The sequence below is a fragment of the Pseudochaenichthys georgianus genome, chromosome 4, assembly GCF_902827115.2.
Source record: "Pseudochaenichthys georgianus chromosome 4, fPseGeo1.2, whole genome shotgun sequence".
Classification (NCBI taxonomy): domain Eukaryota; kingdom Metazoa; phylum Chordata; class Actinopteri; order Perciformes; family Channichthyidae; genus Pseudochaenichthys; species Pseudochaenichthys georgianus.
The window spans coordinates 37,755,518-37,773,830 of record NC_047506.1 but is presented as its reverse complement, the minus strand read 5'-3'; the positions used below and the strand labels follow the sequence as shown (position 1 = coordinate 37,773,830).

At 40.0% G+C, this 18,313-nt stretch overlaps 1 protein-coding gene across 3 annotated transcripts in view; it reads left to right on the top strand.

Annotated features, from left to right (window-relative positions):
* s100p (S100 calcium binding protein P) overlaps positions 1–16,613 on the top strand; it is a 72,953-nt gene extending 56,340 nt beyond the window's left edge. For all 3 annotated transcript variants that reach the window (XM_034081699.2, XM_034081700.2, XM_034081701.2), the window contains exons 4-5: positions 15,229–15,424; positions 15,534–16,613. In XM_034081699.2, the coding sequence (XP_033937590.1) occupies positions 15,229–15,424; positions 15,534–15,818 (481 nt within the window). In that variant the 3' untranslated portion in view covers positions 15,819–16,613. The remainder of the gene's footprint in view (positions 1–15,228; positions 15,425–15,533) is intronic.
* Positions 16,614–18,313: the final 1,700 nt, after the last annotated feature.

The following is an 18,313-nucleotide window of genomic DNA, read 5'->3' as shown; positions in this document are numbered from 1 at the left end:
CTGAACACAGCAGACAACAGGAGTATTTACAACAGCATATACAAACTAAAATACTGCATGTGGGTGCACACTTACATTCTCTGTTTTACTGTTACATAAATCCCATGAATGTATGAGATTAAATTAGCTTCATTATATCTCAGTGATTAAGTGAATAATAAAGTTTCTATCGGGTCACTATCAGCCTGTCACTCATTCTTTTCAGGGAGGGGGGGGGCTTGGAGGAACGGAGAGGAGACTGTGATCGCGGAAACTTTTTTCCTCCTACCTTCACAAACTTTACACACGTATATATCGTCTGAAAATTGCTAGAGGACATTCATACTTTGCAATCCGAGACTTAATTAAATCCACCAAAAACCTGACATGATTGTAATGCGATTATTTCTGAAAAACATAAATCCCTGTCTGTGTCTCTGAGCCGCAGCGACACGGAGTGATTCGGAGCGGGTCCTTCTGCTGTGGGTTCTGGACTGGTGTTCTTGTGTTGGTGGATAAAGCAGACTGCTCGGTGTTCGGTGTTGCTGTGCCGCTGTCATGTATGTTCCCTGATCTCTGCGTCACCGACCGATTTGATATTAAAGTGACAAAAAAACGTTATAGTAAAGCCGCGGCCGGAAAATCAGGAAGCAACGTTACTACTCTATAACCGATTATCTTCCGTCACTGCATCGAGACCGAATCGTCCGCATCGCAATGCATCGTAGAAACGATTTTTTCAACACCCCTAACACACACACACTTTCCTCACCCCTCTCCCGTTAGAGGTTGGCTAAATAAAAGCCAGCGTCTTTTTGGTCACTCTTCAATATTTTTCAAGTCGAGAGAAAATGGCCAAGAGACGTCTTGATATGAGTTTAATCAGCGAGACACCGGTGACAACTTACAGCCATCCGTTGGGTGCTCCAATCAAAGTAAAGCATCTAAAAAACATATATTTAAAAAAGTCAGCCTTTTATACAATTTTAACACACAGTGAGATCCCTAAAAAGTTACAAACAGATGCGGGGAAAGAATTCTTTAATAAAGTTTTTCAAAACGTATTGAAGAAAAGAGGTATACAACATTATGCAACCGCCAATGATATGAAGGCATGTGTGGTAGAGAGATTTAACCGTACACTGAAAACTAAAATGTGGAGGTATTTTACAGCTAAAAACACTCATAGATATATAGACCTAAAAAAGTATCTGCTCTGCCATAAAAACCAAGTACAATATAATGCTAATTTGTTAAACAAACAGGAATAACCCTATTGGCTGCTTTTTAGAGTCATTTACATATTGCGTTGCCTATAAGTAAGATCCGAACCATCTAGACAGCCTCTCTTTACTTTTCCCCCATCAGGCACAGATATCTGGTAAGTACTTTTATTTTGTTATGTTATAATATCATGTAGTTAGTTAATGCTGCTTGATGTGTGTTAAATAACCTCTATGCATCTGTTGTTTTTTCTATTATATAACAGCCCTAGATTGTAATTATTTAGAAGCTTTTAATGAAGTATCCTTCTAAGTACAAAATACATGTTGAAGCCCTTAAGTAAAATGAAGGAGTTTTCTGTATTATGCATCACTGAGTTTTAATAGCTACATAGTTTGACTGCAAAAGACTCTGACTTTTCTCCAATGGGCTCCGCCTACCACTCAACATAACAAGCCCCACCTTTCCTCACCAGATCATTTAAAAATGAGAACCCTTCAAGGACATTTTAGAGAGCAGCAACCATGGATCTGAGAAAAACCAAGTCTCTCCCCACGATCTGCAGCCTGGAGCAAACGTCTGGAGGACCTCCATCCTCACCTACAATTTGGACACCAGATCTGGACAGCGCTATGGCTGGCATTGATATTACAGGATGGTTGAATATGCCTCAACCTCCATCTACTCCACCCAAGTATCCAGGGGAATCAACAGTAGTAGGCGTTGATATGCCATGCTCTACTTGTGTTCCAGAGGTTGGCGTTGATATGCCATGCTTTCCTTGTGCTCCCGAGGGTGATGCTACAGAACGTGCTAGGACATCGGCATTCCTGAATACGGTAAAAGCAAGTTGTAGTTCATCTGTTGGATAGAGTCGTATACCTTTACAGAAAGGAAACATGTAACGGATGTCAAGTCGATCACCCCAGTCAGATGCAGCACGAGTGTTTATTGCCTACCGGTGAATACTATCTGGATCGAAACTATGATGAAGTGGTAAAGAGACTATGGACCGTTCGTTTCATTCCAGCCATTCGGGACGCTCTGCACCAGAACCACCTTCATGTGTCGGAGAGGAGAGTCTTTGGAGCTACCGAGGCGATTCTGTACAACCTCAGAAACACCAGACTCTTTGAGGCTAAAATCGAGAAGCTATACGAACAGCTTGTAGAGAACGACGAGACCCAACTGAAGATTACAAGAGCAGCTTGGGCCTTCTGGCAGCATTAGGAAGAGTTTTTATTTATGTTTGATACTTTTTCGTTAAAGTATGTTTTATTTTAATTTTACTTGATATAGTGTGTCCTTCCTTTTATTATTCTCTGCTTGGAGAAATGTTGTATATACATATCAATAAAATGCATTGTAAGAAAAACTTTGTACTCATTACCTCAACGGGGTGTAACAGGAAACATGTCTGAGAAACGTGCTATGCATAGAGTGTATTACACTCCTTCTAATCCAGGGAGTTTAGGAGGTGTGGATAAACTCCATAGAGCTGTACAGAATGAAATGGGTAAACAAATAAATGTAGAGAAAGTCAGAGAATATTTATCTGAGCAGGATGCATATACTTTGCAAGCCGGCACGGGTGCATTTTGTAAGAAACAGAGTTTTCGTACTCAGACCGCTGCAGCAATTTCAAGCAGATCTCTGCGATATGCAGTCGCTGTCCGAATATAATGATGGTTTTAATTATTTGTTAACAGTCGTAGATGTATTTTCGAAAAAAGCCTATGCTCAAGCATTAAGAAAAAGACGGGTATTGAGGTTGCCAAAGCCTTTGATACAATTTTAACACACAGTGAGATCCCTAAAAAGTTACAAACAGATGCGGGGAAAGAATTCTTTAATAAGTTTTTCAAAACTTGTTGAAGAAAAGAGGTATACAACATTATGCAACCGCCAGTGATATGAAGGCATGTGTGGTAGAGAGATTTAACCGTACGCTGAAAACTAAAATGTGGAGGTATTTTACAGCTAAAAACACTCATAGATATATAGACGTCTTACCTGAACTACTTGAAAGTTACAATAATAGTTATCACCGACTATTAAAATGACGCCAATGCAGGTGACAAAGGAAAATGCGGCTCAAGTGTTTCGGAACCTGTATACCCCCTCTAGCCAACGTAAAAAAGCTGCTGCCAAAATGAACTTTAAGGAGGGCGAACTTGTAAGGATATCCAAATTGAGAGGAGTATTTGATAAAAATATGAGCAGAGTTATACTGACGAACTATTTACGGTGTCTGAAGGCTTACCTCGGCAGCCACCTGTTTACAAGCTCAAAGATTATGATGGAGAAGAGATCAAGGGGACTTTTTATGAGAAAGAGTTACAAAAAGTGAAGATAGCCAATGACAAGGCTTTTCAAGTCGAGAAAATTCTAAAAAGGCGTGTGGTGAGAGGGAAAAAACAAATGTTTGTATCTTGGCATAATTGGCCCGAAAAATTCAACAGCTGGGTTGATGCAGACGAAATCAAAGATGTTTAAAAACAAACAGAATCGCTCAGTCCTTCATTACAGCCATGGCAAAATTATTTCAGGTGGCTCTGGCTTTATTAGGAAAACAAACATATAATACAAATGGGTTAGGGGTTAAATGTAATCATCGTGGACTTAATAGTCTAACAAAATACTTTTATCTGAATACATTTGTTCTTTTTAAGAGGACTTTTTGAAATTATTTATTAATTATTTCAGTGGAACAATCCAGTTTTTGTTAACATCAACGCTTTCTTCTCTTTTTCTTGTGTTACTAAGATACTTTTAGACACACTTTGGTGTATGCAACACTTGTTCAGATAAACAAGGTTTTTTTCTTTTCTGATAAACTTACATATTTTAGTTATTTTTGTTACCAAGATACTTTGAGATGCACCCTGATGTACGCAACACTTAACAAAGGGTATAATATGAAGTACTTGGTAAGGAAGGGGTTTTTCTTTAAGGGTGCAAAACTTTAGAACAGGGTAAAATATTCATTAAATTGTATTGAATTGAGTTTTCTTTTTTGATTTTCAACATACTATTTGTACACAATGACTTTTCCATATTTCTGACATTTTATACTTTTCTGACTTTTTTCTGTAGAATCTTGACAAAACTATTACTTGTTCTTAAATGATGACCTATTGCTGGAGATGAGATGAAAAAGCTACAACGCTTAAAGAACTTTTTTTCTAAAAACTCTCAATTCTATAATTGACCCCCCCATTCAACGCAATGAGCCCCACCTCCACTCAGCAAATCATCTAAAACGAAGGACCTCACTAAGACGACCGTTGTAAACTAGCGATCTTGGCGAGTAGGCCATGAGATATACTGTTTCTATAAAGGTTATCTATATACCATCTTTAAAGAAAAGATATTCTTCATATGTCATGTTATCATGGTCCTCTTTTGTCCTAAAGACCTTACATGGATATGATATAGAGGAGAGCTCTTCTTCGGGAACATCCTCTCCCCTACTTTGTAACATCCAGTCATTAAGCCCATATCCATTATCCTGGTGATAATAAGGGCAGGCTACATCAGACTTGGCTTTTCTCTGCTCCATGGCTAGTTTTAAACGGTCGTCCTTAGTTTTATATGATTTGCTGAGTGGGGTGGGACATATTGCGTTGAGTGGGAGGCTTCATCTGTAGAAAGTACTCTGTTTGAGGAGATTCCGTTAGGATTCTGACTCTTAATGGCAGTTTGTCATTTGAGGGTATTTCAGTGAAAACAAGGCTGTTTTGAACATTTGACAGATTTTATGCTTAATTCTCTGGTAAGTTACTGAAAAGATACACTTGTGTATAAAAGCTGAAAAGTAGATATGAAGTGCTTTGGTGTCATAGATTTCGTTAAGAATCTTTGACAGATTTATGCTTAATTCTCTCAAGAAGGTTACCGAAAGATACACTTTGTATTTAAAAGCTGAAAAGTAGATAATGAAGTACTTGTGTCAGTAGATTTGGTTAAGAATCTGACTCTTAATGGCAGTTTTGTCATTTTGAGGGTATTTCAGTGAAACAAGGCTGTTTTGAACATTGACAGATTTATGCTTAAATTCTCTGAGAAAGTTACCGAAAGATACACTTTTATTTTAAAAAAGCTGAAAAGTAGATAATGAAGTGTGCTTTGTGTGTACAGACACACAGAAAACACTGAAAAAACGCAAGAAGAAGGACTGTAATACACATGTATCAGACACGCTCCCCTTGCTATAATGATGACAACAGTTTTTAGATGTAAAAAAACACTTTTTTATTTTTTTCACACACACAATCAATAGTTATACTGATTGTAGCATCCCCAGGGACAGTCTCCAGCTTAGAATTCCCCATATACTGGAGATATCGTGATGGAGTTTTTTCACTTCAGTCAAAATATTGACGTGTATGCTGTTTTCAACACACAGATGCATTACATCTACAAACAGAGCATACAATGAGAGCACATGATACACTTTTGATGTTGTTTCATTTCTGAGATAATGTTACAGAATGTTTCGGAAAATGAAGATTCCAGGACCACTTTAAATGTTTCGTTTACAATAGTTTCCAAATGACCCGGAATAGTACTGCCAGAACGAACGATATCCAAAATGTCTTCCAGTTTACAAACTTCGGCCATTCTTTTTACACAGGGGTCACTACTCGTTCTGTTTTCAATTGTCCCCATCACCACACTTATTAAAAGGGTAATGACTACATTCTGATCAATATATACAGAGCGTTTTGCATAGTAGTTTCCCATTTTTATTTTACTTAAAGAAAAAAGTCACTGCATTGAACAAGTCCCTGGCTTCTTCTCCATCCGACTGCTGGTTGTTAGTCTTCTTCTTCTCCATCCAACTCTGTATGGATTTTTCAAGTCTCTCCTTGAGGCATCTGCATTTTACAAGCTTGTGCAGAAAAGCTTCCGAAGCGCGTCCTATCCTCAGTTTATCCTCGCAAATGCCTTTTTTCAATAAAACTCTGGTCAATCACTGCAACGAAGTCGGCGAGCCAAAGTCTTTTCATTAACGCTTTGTAATTGTTTCTGAAGAAGAAATCGGGCATGGTCATTCCGACAATCGTGTTGCCTCTGGTCGGGGTGACTGACTCGGCATCCTTTGCAGATTTCTTCTCTGTACCGATACATCACCATCTCCAGAATATAAAACAACTCCGCTTTCACTGTGTCCTTAAACTGAGACTTCTTGACCCGAGGAGTAGCATCAGCAGCAGTAGTACTGCAAGATTCGGGTTTCCCACATGGTGGTGTTGCTGGTGGACTCTGTTCCTGACTGCAACTCGCGGGGGGAGTCTTGGCTTTTCTCTGCTCCATGGCTAGTTTAAAACGGTCGTCTTAGTGAGGTCCTTCGTTTTAGATGATTTGCTGAGTGGAGGGTGGGGCTCATTGCGTTGAATGGGGGAGTCAATTATAGAATTGAGAGTTTTTAGAAAAAAAAAGTTCGTTAAGCGTTGTAGCTTTTTCATCTCATCTCCAGCAATAGGTCATCATTTAAGAACAAGTAATAGTTTTGTCAAGATTCTACAGAAAAAAGTCAGAAAAGTATAGAATGTCAGAAATATGGAAAAGTCATTGTGTACAAATAGTATGTTGAAATCAAAAAAGAAAACTCAATTCAATACAACTTAATGAATATTTTACCCTGTTCTAAAGTTTTGCACCCTTAAAGAAAAACCCCTTCCTTACCAAGTACTTCATATTATACTCTTTGTTTAGTGTTGCGTACATCAGGGTGTATCTCAAAGTATCTTGGTAACATAAAATAACTAAAATATGTAAGTTTATCAGAAAAGAAAGTGTTGCATACACCAAGTGTGTCTAAAAGTATCTTAGTAACACAAGAAAAAAGAAGAAGAAAGCGTTGATGTTAACAAAAACTGGATTGTTCCACTGAAATAATTAATAAATAATTTCAAAAAGTGCTCTTAAAAAGAACAAATGTATTCAGATAAAAGTATTTTGTTAGACTATAAGTCCACGATGATTACATTTAACCCCTAACCCATTTGTATTATATGTTTGTTTTCCTAATAAAGCCAGAGCCACCTGAAATAATTTTGCCATGGCTGTAATGAAGGACCTGAGCGTTGATTCTGTTTGTTTTTAAACATCTTTGATTTCGTCTGCATCAACCCAGCTGTTGAATTTTTCGGGCCAATTATGCCAAGATACAAACATTTGTTTTTTCCCTCTCACCACACGCCTTTTTAGAATTTTCTCGACTTGAAAAGCCTTGTCATTGGCTATCTTCACTTTTTGTAACTCTTTCTCATAAAAAGTCCCCTTGATCTCTTCTCCATCATAATCTTTGAGCTTGTAAACAGGTGGCTGCCGAGGTAAGCCTCATATTTTTTATCAGATACCCCTCTCAATTTGGATATCCTTACAAGTTCGCCCTCCTTAAAGTTCATTTTGGCAGCAGCTTTTTTACGTTGGCTAGAGGGGGTATACAGGTTCCGAAACACTTGAGCGGCATTTTCCTTTGTCACCTGCATTGGCGTCATTTTAATACTTCGGTGATAACTATTATTGTAACTTTCAAGTAGTTCAGGTAAGACGTCTATATATCTATGAGTGTTTTTAGCTGTAAAATACCTCCACATTTTAGTTTTCAGCGTACGGTTAAATCTCTCTACCACACATGCCTTCATATCACTGGCGGTTGCATAATGTTGTATACCTCTTTTCTTCAATACGTTTTGAAAAACTTTATTAAAGAATTCTTTCCCCGCATCTGTTTGTAACTTTTTAGGGATCTCACTGTGTGTTAAAATTGTATAAAAGGCTGACTTTTTTTAAATATATGTTTTTTAGATGCTTTACTTTGATTGGAGCACCCAACGGATGGCTGTAAGTTGTCACCGGTGTCTCGCTGATTAAACTCATATCAAGACGTCTCTTGGCCATTTTCTCTCGACTTGAAAAATATTGAAGAGTGACCAAAAAGACGCTGGCTTTTATTTAGCCAACCTCTAGAGGGGGTGAGGAAAGTGTGTGTGTGTTAGGGGTGTTGAAAATAATCGTTTCTACGATGCATTGCGATGCGGACGTGGACGATTCGGTCTCGATGCAGTGACGGAAGATAATCGGTTATAGAGTAGTAACGTTGCTTCCTGATTTTCCGGCCGCGGCTTTACTATAACGTTTTTTCTGTCACTTTAATATCAAATCGGTCGGTGACGCAGAGATCAGGGAACATACATGACATTGGCACAGCAACACCGAACACCGAGCAGTCTGCTTTATCCACCAACACAAGAACACCAGTCCAGAACCCACAGCAGAAGGACCCGCTCCGAATCACTCCGTGTCGCTGCGGCTCAGAGACACAGACAGGGATTTATGTTTTTCAGGAATAATCGCGTTACAATCATGTCAGGTTTTTGGTGGATTTAATTAAGTCTTGGATTGCAAATTATGAATGTCCTCTAGCAATTTTCAGACGATATATACGTGTGTAAAGTTTGTGAAGGCAGGAGGAAAAAAGCTTCCGCGATCACAGTCTCCTCTCCGTTCCTCCAAGCCTCGCCCCCTCCTTGAAAATAATGAGTGACAGGCTGATAGTGACCCGATAGAAACTTTATTATTCACTTAATCACTGAGATATAATGAAGCTAATTTAATCTCATACATTCATGGGATTTATGTAACAGTAAAACAGAGAATGTAAGTGTGCACCCACATGCAGTATTTTAGTTTGTATATGCTGTTGTAAATACTCCTGTTGTCTGCTGTGTTCAGCCTCACGTCTTGTGTGTGATGCCACATTCAGGACATTCAGTGTCCTTTCTTAACAGAAGACCGTGGCTAGAAGCTGCAGCTAGACTGCAGAAGCATTAGCTTTTTGTTTTTGAGGATGGAACAACTTCACACACGGAGGCTAGACCTATACAATTCATTTATTTTGGTTTATAAATTAATGTCAAGACATTTATGTTATTGATTTCTGAAGCACTTTCTAAATAATAAAAAGAGAGTTCATATGTATTTACTGCATGTATGCATTGATGAAAAATAAGCCATGTGCAGTAATATAGAAAATTGAGGATGCAACGCATTGGTATGAATCGTGATGCACCGTGATGCACCGGGACATCGAACCGAATCGAATCGTTGATAGGATAATCGTAATCGAATCGAATCGTGAAACCAGTGAAGATGCACATCCCTAGTGTGTGTGTGTGTGTGTGTGTTCCCCCCTCCCCTCGGCCGCCATATGGTGTCTCTCCCCTCATGTCCTGACTTGTCTCAGACTGTTCGCAAAAACAGAGAGATTGACTTTTTTTAAATATATGGTTTTTTTAGATGCTTTACTTTGATTAATTTCATGTTATTTGTAAGTTACATTCAATACTGTATACAGGATTAGGGGCACAGGAAGTGGTTAGGAGGCGGGACATATATCCTATGCATACTAATTGATTGAAACAACGGCATTTTATTTTTCTCATTTTTTTAATTTTAATTTTATTTAATTTTGTAAACCGGAAGCGGGGGCGGGACATCCGCCGGAAGTGGGGGCGGGACTTCCGATCTAAAGGGGCGGGGCTTCCGGTCAAAAAGGGGCGGGGCTTCCTGTCAAAACGGGCGGGGCGACCTGTCACATTCCATGCATACTAATGTGATGAAAGTGGCATTTGTATAACTACTAGTCCCATTCCACCACTGGCTACATGACCGTATGATCGCCCATATTGACGCACCTCATTCCTAAACTTCTAATAGATTCAAATAAACCGGTCCTTCAGCCTCATGAGCTCTCAGACACGTTCAAAATTAAACTGTCATCGCTGTCTAAGCTTGCTGCTGTGTGCGCCATCGTGCGTTTACATGCAGATGCTGGGATCCTGAACGGTGCAGCTGGAGTGCTGTGCCCGCAATGACGTCACACATAATTTGGCGGGACTTGAAGAATCCCCGAGAAGATCCAGAAAATTGTCAACATTGAAGGTGTTTAGAGTTCTAGGTGAGGCCCCGATTAATTTATTCCGGTAAATAACTCTGACCTCACTAATTGACCGGACCGAAGTGACTGAGTCTATGTAAGTTTACTGCTTGGCTCAGATCCACCAAACGTCAGCAAGATCTCACCTCTATTAACTCCCCGAAGAACCAGGTTCAATTAACTGCTGTTTCAATTCAGACAACTCTTTTTAATCTGTTTAAGCGATCCCGAAGGATTTTGGTATCAGTAAATGGGGTGTGTTCCTACCTAAACATGTGTGTGTGGCAGGGTGCAATCTTACCTTTGAAGCAGGAGAGGAGAGCACAGGTGTCCTTTAAGTTGTCCCAGTCCAAAAGGTGGGATCAGTTTATTTGAAGAAAAATAGGTCCAAACTAATACAGGGTTTTTTCCTTCTCTCTTTACAACATTATAATTATACTAAACAACACACAAAAATGATGCTGTGATCATGTTCACATATGAAACTTTAATTCACAGTCTTACATTTTTACCAAAATGTTTCCCTTTACCTGGACAATTCAGTTGTGACATTCTCTCATACAAAGACTGGTGATAATAAAAACCCATTCAAAATCCCGCAATGATTCGGAGGGATTTCCTCACGTGGGCGGGTTTCACTAAACACTCAAAATCCCGCAATGATTCGGAGGGATTTCCTCACGTGGGCGGGGGTCACTAAACCATCAAAATCCCGCAATGATTCGGAGGGATTTCTTCACGTGGGCAGGTGTCACTAAACCATCAAAATCCCGCAGTGATTCGGAGGGATTTCCTCACGTGGGCAGGTGTCACTAAACCATCAAAATCCCGCAGTGATTCGGAGGGATTTCCTCACGTAGGCAGGTGTCACTAAACCATCAAAATCCCGCAGTGATTCGGAGGGATTTCCTCACGTAGGCAGGTGTCACTAAACACTCAAAATCCCCTTCATTCCATGCAGCAATCACTCAGCATTCCAACCAAGAAATTCAAGAGATATTCACCAAGTTTGAGAGAACCTTACCGAGAGCTATTAACCCAGCTCTGAAAGACAGAGCCTACCGGGAGAGAGTATACCAGGGGTTTCCCCCCCTCTCCCCGACGAAATCCAAAAAAGCCAGTCTTTTTATGCTCAAAAAACCGGATAGAAAACCCACAAACACCTCCTCTATACCCAACCAACATATTCTATTGGCTCTGGCATAAGACACACCTTCCCAAGTTTGTGTAAAACAAAACATGACTGGACATATTCTATGACTATGACATAACCACCTTTTTGAGGCCTCAAATGTGTTTCTGCTTAAGTCCGGAGCCCCCCTCCCTGCTGTGAGAGGAGAGGGAAGAACCTGCCTACTCTCTTATCAGAGAGCAGGGCATAAATCATTGTTAGGCCTTACACTCAACTTAACAAACCACTTTGTTTTGTTATGCTGTAAATATAGAAAAACCTAAAATATGAAGCATTTTCATTGTGGGTTATACAAGAATATAATTGATTATATTTAATTATAACTAACTTTCGTTTTAAGTATTCAACATACTATGAAGCTGTCAACACCCTCTTTTGAAAACGCAAAGTTATCAAACAGCAACAACTAAAATTGTAAGCATACATACATATTCAAAAACCATCAAGAAGCATTCTCATTATGGGTTATACAAGAATATGATTGATCATATATGATTTATAATTAACTGTCGTTTTAAGTATTTACTTCATACTATGAAGTTCTCAACAAAGGGCAGATTAATGGTTATCAAAGTACAAATATCCAAAATCAGTTCAGTAACGGTTTTCAAGGGGACACTAGTTACTCAAATTGATGGGTTTGGATGATGGGGGAAACTCGTGTCACAGGCTCTTTAAATATGCTATGGTCTTAAAAGGCTCCATTACAAGTAAAAGTCAGTAAAGAGTAAGGCTGGGAACCGAAACTCGGTTCCAGATGAGAACCGATAAGAAAAAGCCCAGTACCGGGTACCCATACAAAATACACAATTTTGGTTCTGCTTGACGGTTCCTAAACGTGGTAGACCCTGTATTCCACCGGGTCCGTCTGCGCCGCGGTGACCTGGTAGAATACAGGGTAAGGGCAGACTGGCCATCTGTGTGTTCTGGAGAATCACAGAACGGCATACATTTGTATTGTATGTATATTTTGTATTTGTAAAAATGTCAGTTAAAGCTTAAACAATAAAGATATATTTGTTATCTAAACGTTTGACCTCTTTCTTTTACAATTTGGAATCGAAACAGGGAATCGATAAGAACCAGAATCGATAAGCAGAACCGGAATCGATACATTTCAAACGATACCCATCCCTAGTAAAGAGTTAAATTAGAAAAGTATTAACAGTTCAATGTACCTCAATTAAAAGCATTGTTATGCAGAATGGGTATTTTCACAGTATTCTATTACTTTAGATGCTTTTTTTTTTTACATGTAAGAGCATTTTAGTATTGGAGCAATGTAGACAAAATGTAGATACTTTAAATACTGTTTGAATTAATAGCACTGTACTGCATTATACTGTATGAGCATATCATGTATTTGTATAAAGTAACTGTTAAAATGAATATAGTGGAGTAAAATGTATGACATGTAGTGGAGGAAAGTTGCATTAAATGAGTAAATAAGTCAAATACATATATGTAGAGCAGAGTCCTGCACGGGTCTGATTTTCAAGACCCGCTCCCCGCCCCGCACCCGCGACGTGCAATACCGAACCCGCCCCGCTACCCACACATATTGCCAATTAGTTCCGCAACCTGACCTGACCTGACCCGTCGGCACAAGATCCGCAACCCGACCCGAACCCGCATAGCCTAGCCTACATATGAGTAGTGAAAACGTGCAATTATTAACACATGCAGTTGCATATTTGTGTCAAAAAGTGTGGGATGTTGGTTATTTTCTCCATCTATGACAGGGGTGGGGAACCTTTTTCCTCTCAAGGGCCATTTACATTTTTTCAACATCCTCCGACGGCCGTACAACTTATTGACCTCTGCTTAAAAAACAAAAATCACAGCCCATTCGTTTGGCCTTCCTTTCATGCTGTGCAGAGAAAAAGCAACCTCTTAATCCAGATATCTTACCATGACTCACGTATGAATGCACGTGCACGGTTGTGGCATGACCACCCAAACAGAAAGATATGGACACAAGATGTGTGCAAATGTATTTAGTTTCATATCCATGTGTAAATGATTTAAGTGGTGGGGGACCTAACCTCGGTTTTTTTTTTTTTAAATGTTGAAGTTAAAAGCATCACCTGGTGCACTTTGAGAGCAACATTAAGAGATGTATGGATACATCTCTCAACACCCAGATGAAACAGAACTGCAAGCATTTCTTTTTCTTTATGGATATTTTACAAATCACTCCCCTTTTAAACTGTATTATTATTTTTTTATTATTTTAGTGTCATATAGCATTTTATATAGTAGTTTACTTTATTCTCTTATTTTTTTATAACTATAATGATCATATAAAGATGTGCCTTTACCTCACTGGTTGTAGAAAAAGCTTCTTATATTCGTTAGCATAGCTAGCTAACCAGATGCTAATAACAACAAAGTTATTGACTGTATGATCAGTATGACAGATGAACAGATCACCACTGGGCTTTCAACTAAAGACACAGACACGCAAAAACTGCGGCATGTGTACGGCTCCTTATGGGTTCTGCAATTTTTGAAGTGCCGGAGCGGCATTCTGGTGCTCTCCGTCAGAACTGCACCCCTGTCAGACGAGACATATACCACGTGATGACACGTCACGGCCCGTCCACACAGCGGCGTGCGCTGACGCTTGCCGGCGGGCGTGTCTGAAACTCGACCAACAACCAATCACATGAATCTCCCGCCCCTGACACACAAGCAGCGGTTTGATTGGCTAGAGCTTGTACTGGCATATGATTCGATTGGCTGACGCTTCTGCCGAGGCGTCAAAAGTTGAACATTGCTCAACTTTTGCAGCGAGCCACGCCAGCTACGCTCCGCGTCGCTTCCCACGATGCATTTCGGCTAAAAGTGACGTCACCCCATTCAAAGTGAATGGTGAAGCGTCAACGCACGCCGCTGTGTGGACGGGCCGTTAGGCTCGTGTTGTGTTCAAGGATCCTGACCTTGGCCAGGAAAAACAGGCACTCGCTTGTTTAATTCTTATGCGGTCTAGATTTCTTACATTTTTTTATTTTTTGCGTGTGTTTATAAATTACCTCGAGGGCCGTACCAAATTGTCTCGCGGGCCGTATACGGCCCGGGGGCCGGAGGTTCCCCACCCCTGATCTAGGATGACACCAAAAGCCTCCCAGACGTTGGATTTCGCTCTTGAGGAAGTGTTATTGAAAATGCTGTATTCTCCGCTAGAGAGCTTCACCTCAGCCATTTCGAATGTGGCGCGCACAGCAGCAGATTGATGCGCTGCAGAGGTTATGATTATGCACGGTCCCGCGGGGGAGAAGTCTGAGGATTTAAACATTAATAATAATAATAATAATAATTCATTTATTTTATATAGGCACCTTTCAAGGCTCTCAAGGTCGCCGTACAAACACATAAAAACAAGATATACAATACCTAACACCAGCATAAGAAACATAAACAAGACAATGCAGTATATAACATATCAAATACATAAAACAGAGGATGTGTGATGGATAACGATCAGGGTGGATATGCGAGTGTGAAGAGATATGTTTTGAGGCGTGATTTGAAAATGGGGAGAGAGTCAGTGTTGCGGATGTCAGGTGGGAGGGAGTTCCAGAGGCGGGGTGCAGAGCGGCTGAAGGCTCTAGACCCCATGGTGGTTAAACGGAACATTAAACTAAATTATTATTATTTTAATATATTTATTATGCAATACCCGCGACCCGACCCGCATCATCTTTGTTTTACCCAGAACCGAACCCGGAAAAAAGCGTTTGAAAAAATACCACCCGCGAATCACCTTTTTTGCGGGTCACCCGTCGGGTACCCGCGGGTACCCGACCCGATGCAGGACTCTGATGTAGAGTACTTGAGTAGGATACATGAGTGAATGTAATTAATTTCTCTATTTATACAGCGTGTGGATCAACGAGACTAGCTGCACCATTGTGAACTCCAGCATCGTGTGTGATGTAAACTGTTCATACAGCTGTGGAACGGAGTGCTGGAGGCGTTCCCGTTACCCCTGCCTCCAGGTCTATGTGAGCCTCAACTCCTCGGGAAAAGTGGTACGACTGTTGCACAACGAGGCGGCGCAGGAAGGCAACCCAGAGGTCTGGACTGTAAAATGCCACAAACACTTATAATGTTACTAACACCTGGACTACAGCATGTCAGCCAGCTCTACAGATACACACATATAATATTGTTTCTCTTCTTCAGTGCTTCTACATCCCAAAGTGCCAGAAGGACTATGCAGCCTTACATACAATGATTCAGAACATTTCTGAGCGTCTCAAGTCTCAGCACACAGTCCAGTGTTTCGTGGACCCTACAGACAGAATGGACAGTGCCATCCTGATGCAGATCTATAGTTTGGTCACAGTCTTACACTCCCTGTTCTGGCCTACCTTCACCTTGATTGGGGGAACCATCATCATAGCTATGGTGAAGCTGAACCAGTCCCTGTCCATCATGTGCGAGCGAACAAGCCGCATTAAGAGGTGAAGAATTGGAATACAATAGGCGCTTTCACACCGGAGTACTTTTCCCAGGAATAATTCCGATAGTTCCTGGGATTTTGCATTCACACCAAAAAAAAAGAGCTTGAAGACCTTTTCAACCGTTTTCAGTCCCTGCTAGAGAGGTGGTACTTTCCTGGGGAAGAAAAGGTTCCAATTTCTGATTGGCTGGGCGAACTGCAAACCACGCCCCGTAAAACTCAGAAAGGTTTTGTGAAGCCGCCATTTTATTTGCTCGCATTAGCAACATTAGCATTAGCCCAGCGCACCAACGGAGAGAGACTAACTTATGGCAAAACAAAATAAAACGTGGGAACGGTCATGGCCGTATCTACCATTGAGGTCACCGAGGTCCGGACCTCGGTAACATTTTCCGAGCTGTGTATATAACAAAACTTGTGAAATAACTGCACTAAACGGGGTTCTTTGTAGTACTTCCATTTACTGACCATGGGGGCGCTGCATAACTACGCAGCCTCGATTAAAGCAAACAGAAGAAGACGACATGTATCAACCATCAACAAACCACCGCAGCCCGGACTTGAATCGGAGCAGCGAAGGAGTGATGTGGTATCTAGAGATCTGAGTCCAGCGGGCTTCTTGTGTTTCTGTTCCTCAGAGGACATCATATGACCAGCAGATCCTGTGTGAACGCTCTACATTAGTCAGTGGACGTCCGACAACATGCACACTAACTTATATTGCAGCTATAGGCTATACTTTGGTTTAAATTGCGTGGTTTAAACTAGCTAGAGAGCTAAAGTTAATTACGTTCATCCAATGTCAGAAGGATTACCTTTTAACAAACGTTGTAATGCTTTTCTTTCATTTCAATTTGAGTAAAACATTGAAGATATAACATTGTATTGTTTTATTTTTACACTGACTCAGATATTATGAAAAGACTACGTCAGTCGAAGCTCAGCTTTGGTAAGGAAGAGATATGACAGGCAGAGAGAAAGAGAGAGAGAGAAAGTGATGGAAGTCAGGGAGGAACTGCAGGTACAGTCACACAGAAGAATGTAGGCTTAATAACCCCATCTATCTATCTATCTATATTATCTATAACAATAGTCTTCATTTATATACAATAGGCATCATTTTAAAACAACATACATATATTGCAGTTATGATGTCATAATAACATACAATTGTATAGAACACAATTTGCTTACATCTTTGTTCTCTTTTGAGAATCAAACAAAACAGATTTAAATAAAAAAAAAGATAATGCAAACAAACAAGTTGTAAGGGAAACTTCTGTAGCAATGGAGAGTCAGGACTCAGAGAGACACGGGACGAGCAGGAGTTCTGATGTCAAACACTGGCGTTTATTACCAGCATCGGCCGGAGAAATTCACATCACAAGTCACACAGTCAAAGGTTCTGACTGCTCCGGTGGGTTGCCATGTCAATTCTGAATCTCTTCTCATCTTGGCAGACCTTTAATTAGCTTCACTCAGAGTCAACCCCCATATTGGGGAAAGCATCTGTGAACACCTGGGGGGCACTGAATCACATTACCTGACTCTATGGCTCCTATGACCGAGAGTTGACCGGTCATAAAACTGGTAAGGTCAGCCACAGCTGACCGTTCCCATTCCTTAAGACAGATAACAGACTTTGGCTTGGTCGTAAAACGTCAACAGGCCGAAAGGTTAAATATCTTAGGAGTAAGGAGAATTATTCTTTGACACTTAGGAGTAAAGACAAAATTAATCCCTCACAGTTCCTCTCTTTTTATCATCTTTGATAACCTGAAAACATTAGTCTAATAATAATTTGGTCAATACTTAAATCAATAGGCGTCTTCAGATTTGAGTGTTGTCTCACCGTACATCAATTACATCACAAAGTAGAATAAGACTGAAACATTCAACCACAATGATTGACACAGACAATCATGATAGAAAATCAACTCTCATCAATGTTTGGATCGTCTGTTGTCAAAAGCACAATAATGAACACACATAAAACACAGACGCATAATAGCAAAAGATCTTCTTTAAAATAATATGTTTTAACATGTAACCATTAGCTGATCTCACTTATCAAACTATACAATCAAAACCAGCTTGCAGTTTAAAGATTTAGTTTCAGGCAATCATTAGTCAAATGCATTTAAAACATAGGATCATAAGAGATCCAGGTGAAGTATAAAATCACAGTTAAGGTACAAAATTCACAGTGGTTTGATCAATTCGTAATCTGCAAAGTTACAGTGTCCTCAATTCAGGATTACTTTATGTTTACTTCATTACATATTAAATCAAAAGACTATGGCATGATAACATAATTACATTACTTCAACTATCAATCATTATGTCATTTCAAAATCTGAAGGGAAAACTAAACAATCCTCAAAATGTTTAACAAGCTGAAAAGGAAGAGTTAGGCAAATATTCAAAGACTTTTGTAAAACTTGGAAAGGAAGGTTTAAATATTTAAAACTTGAAACATCATTGTAGGTCTTTCTGTGCA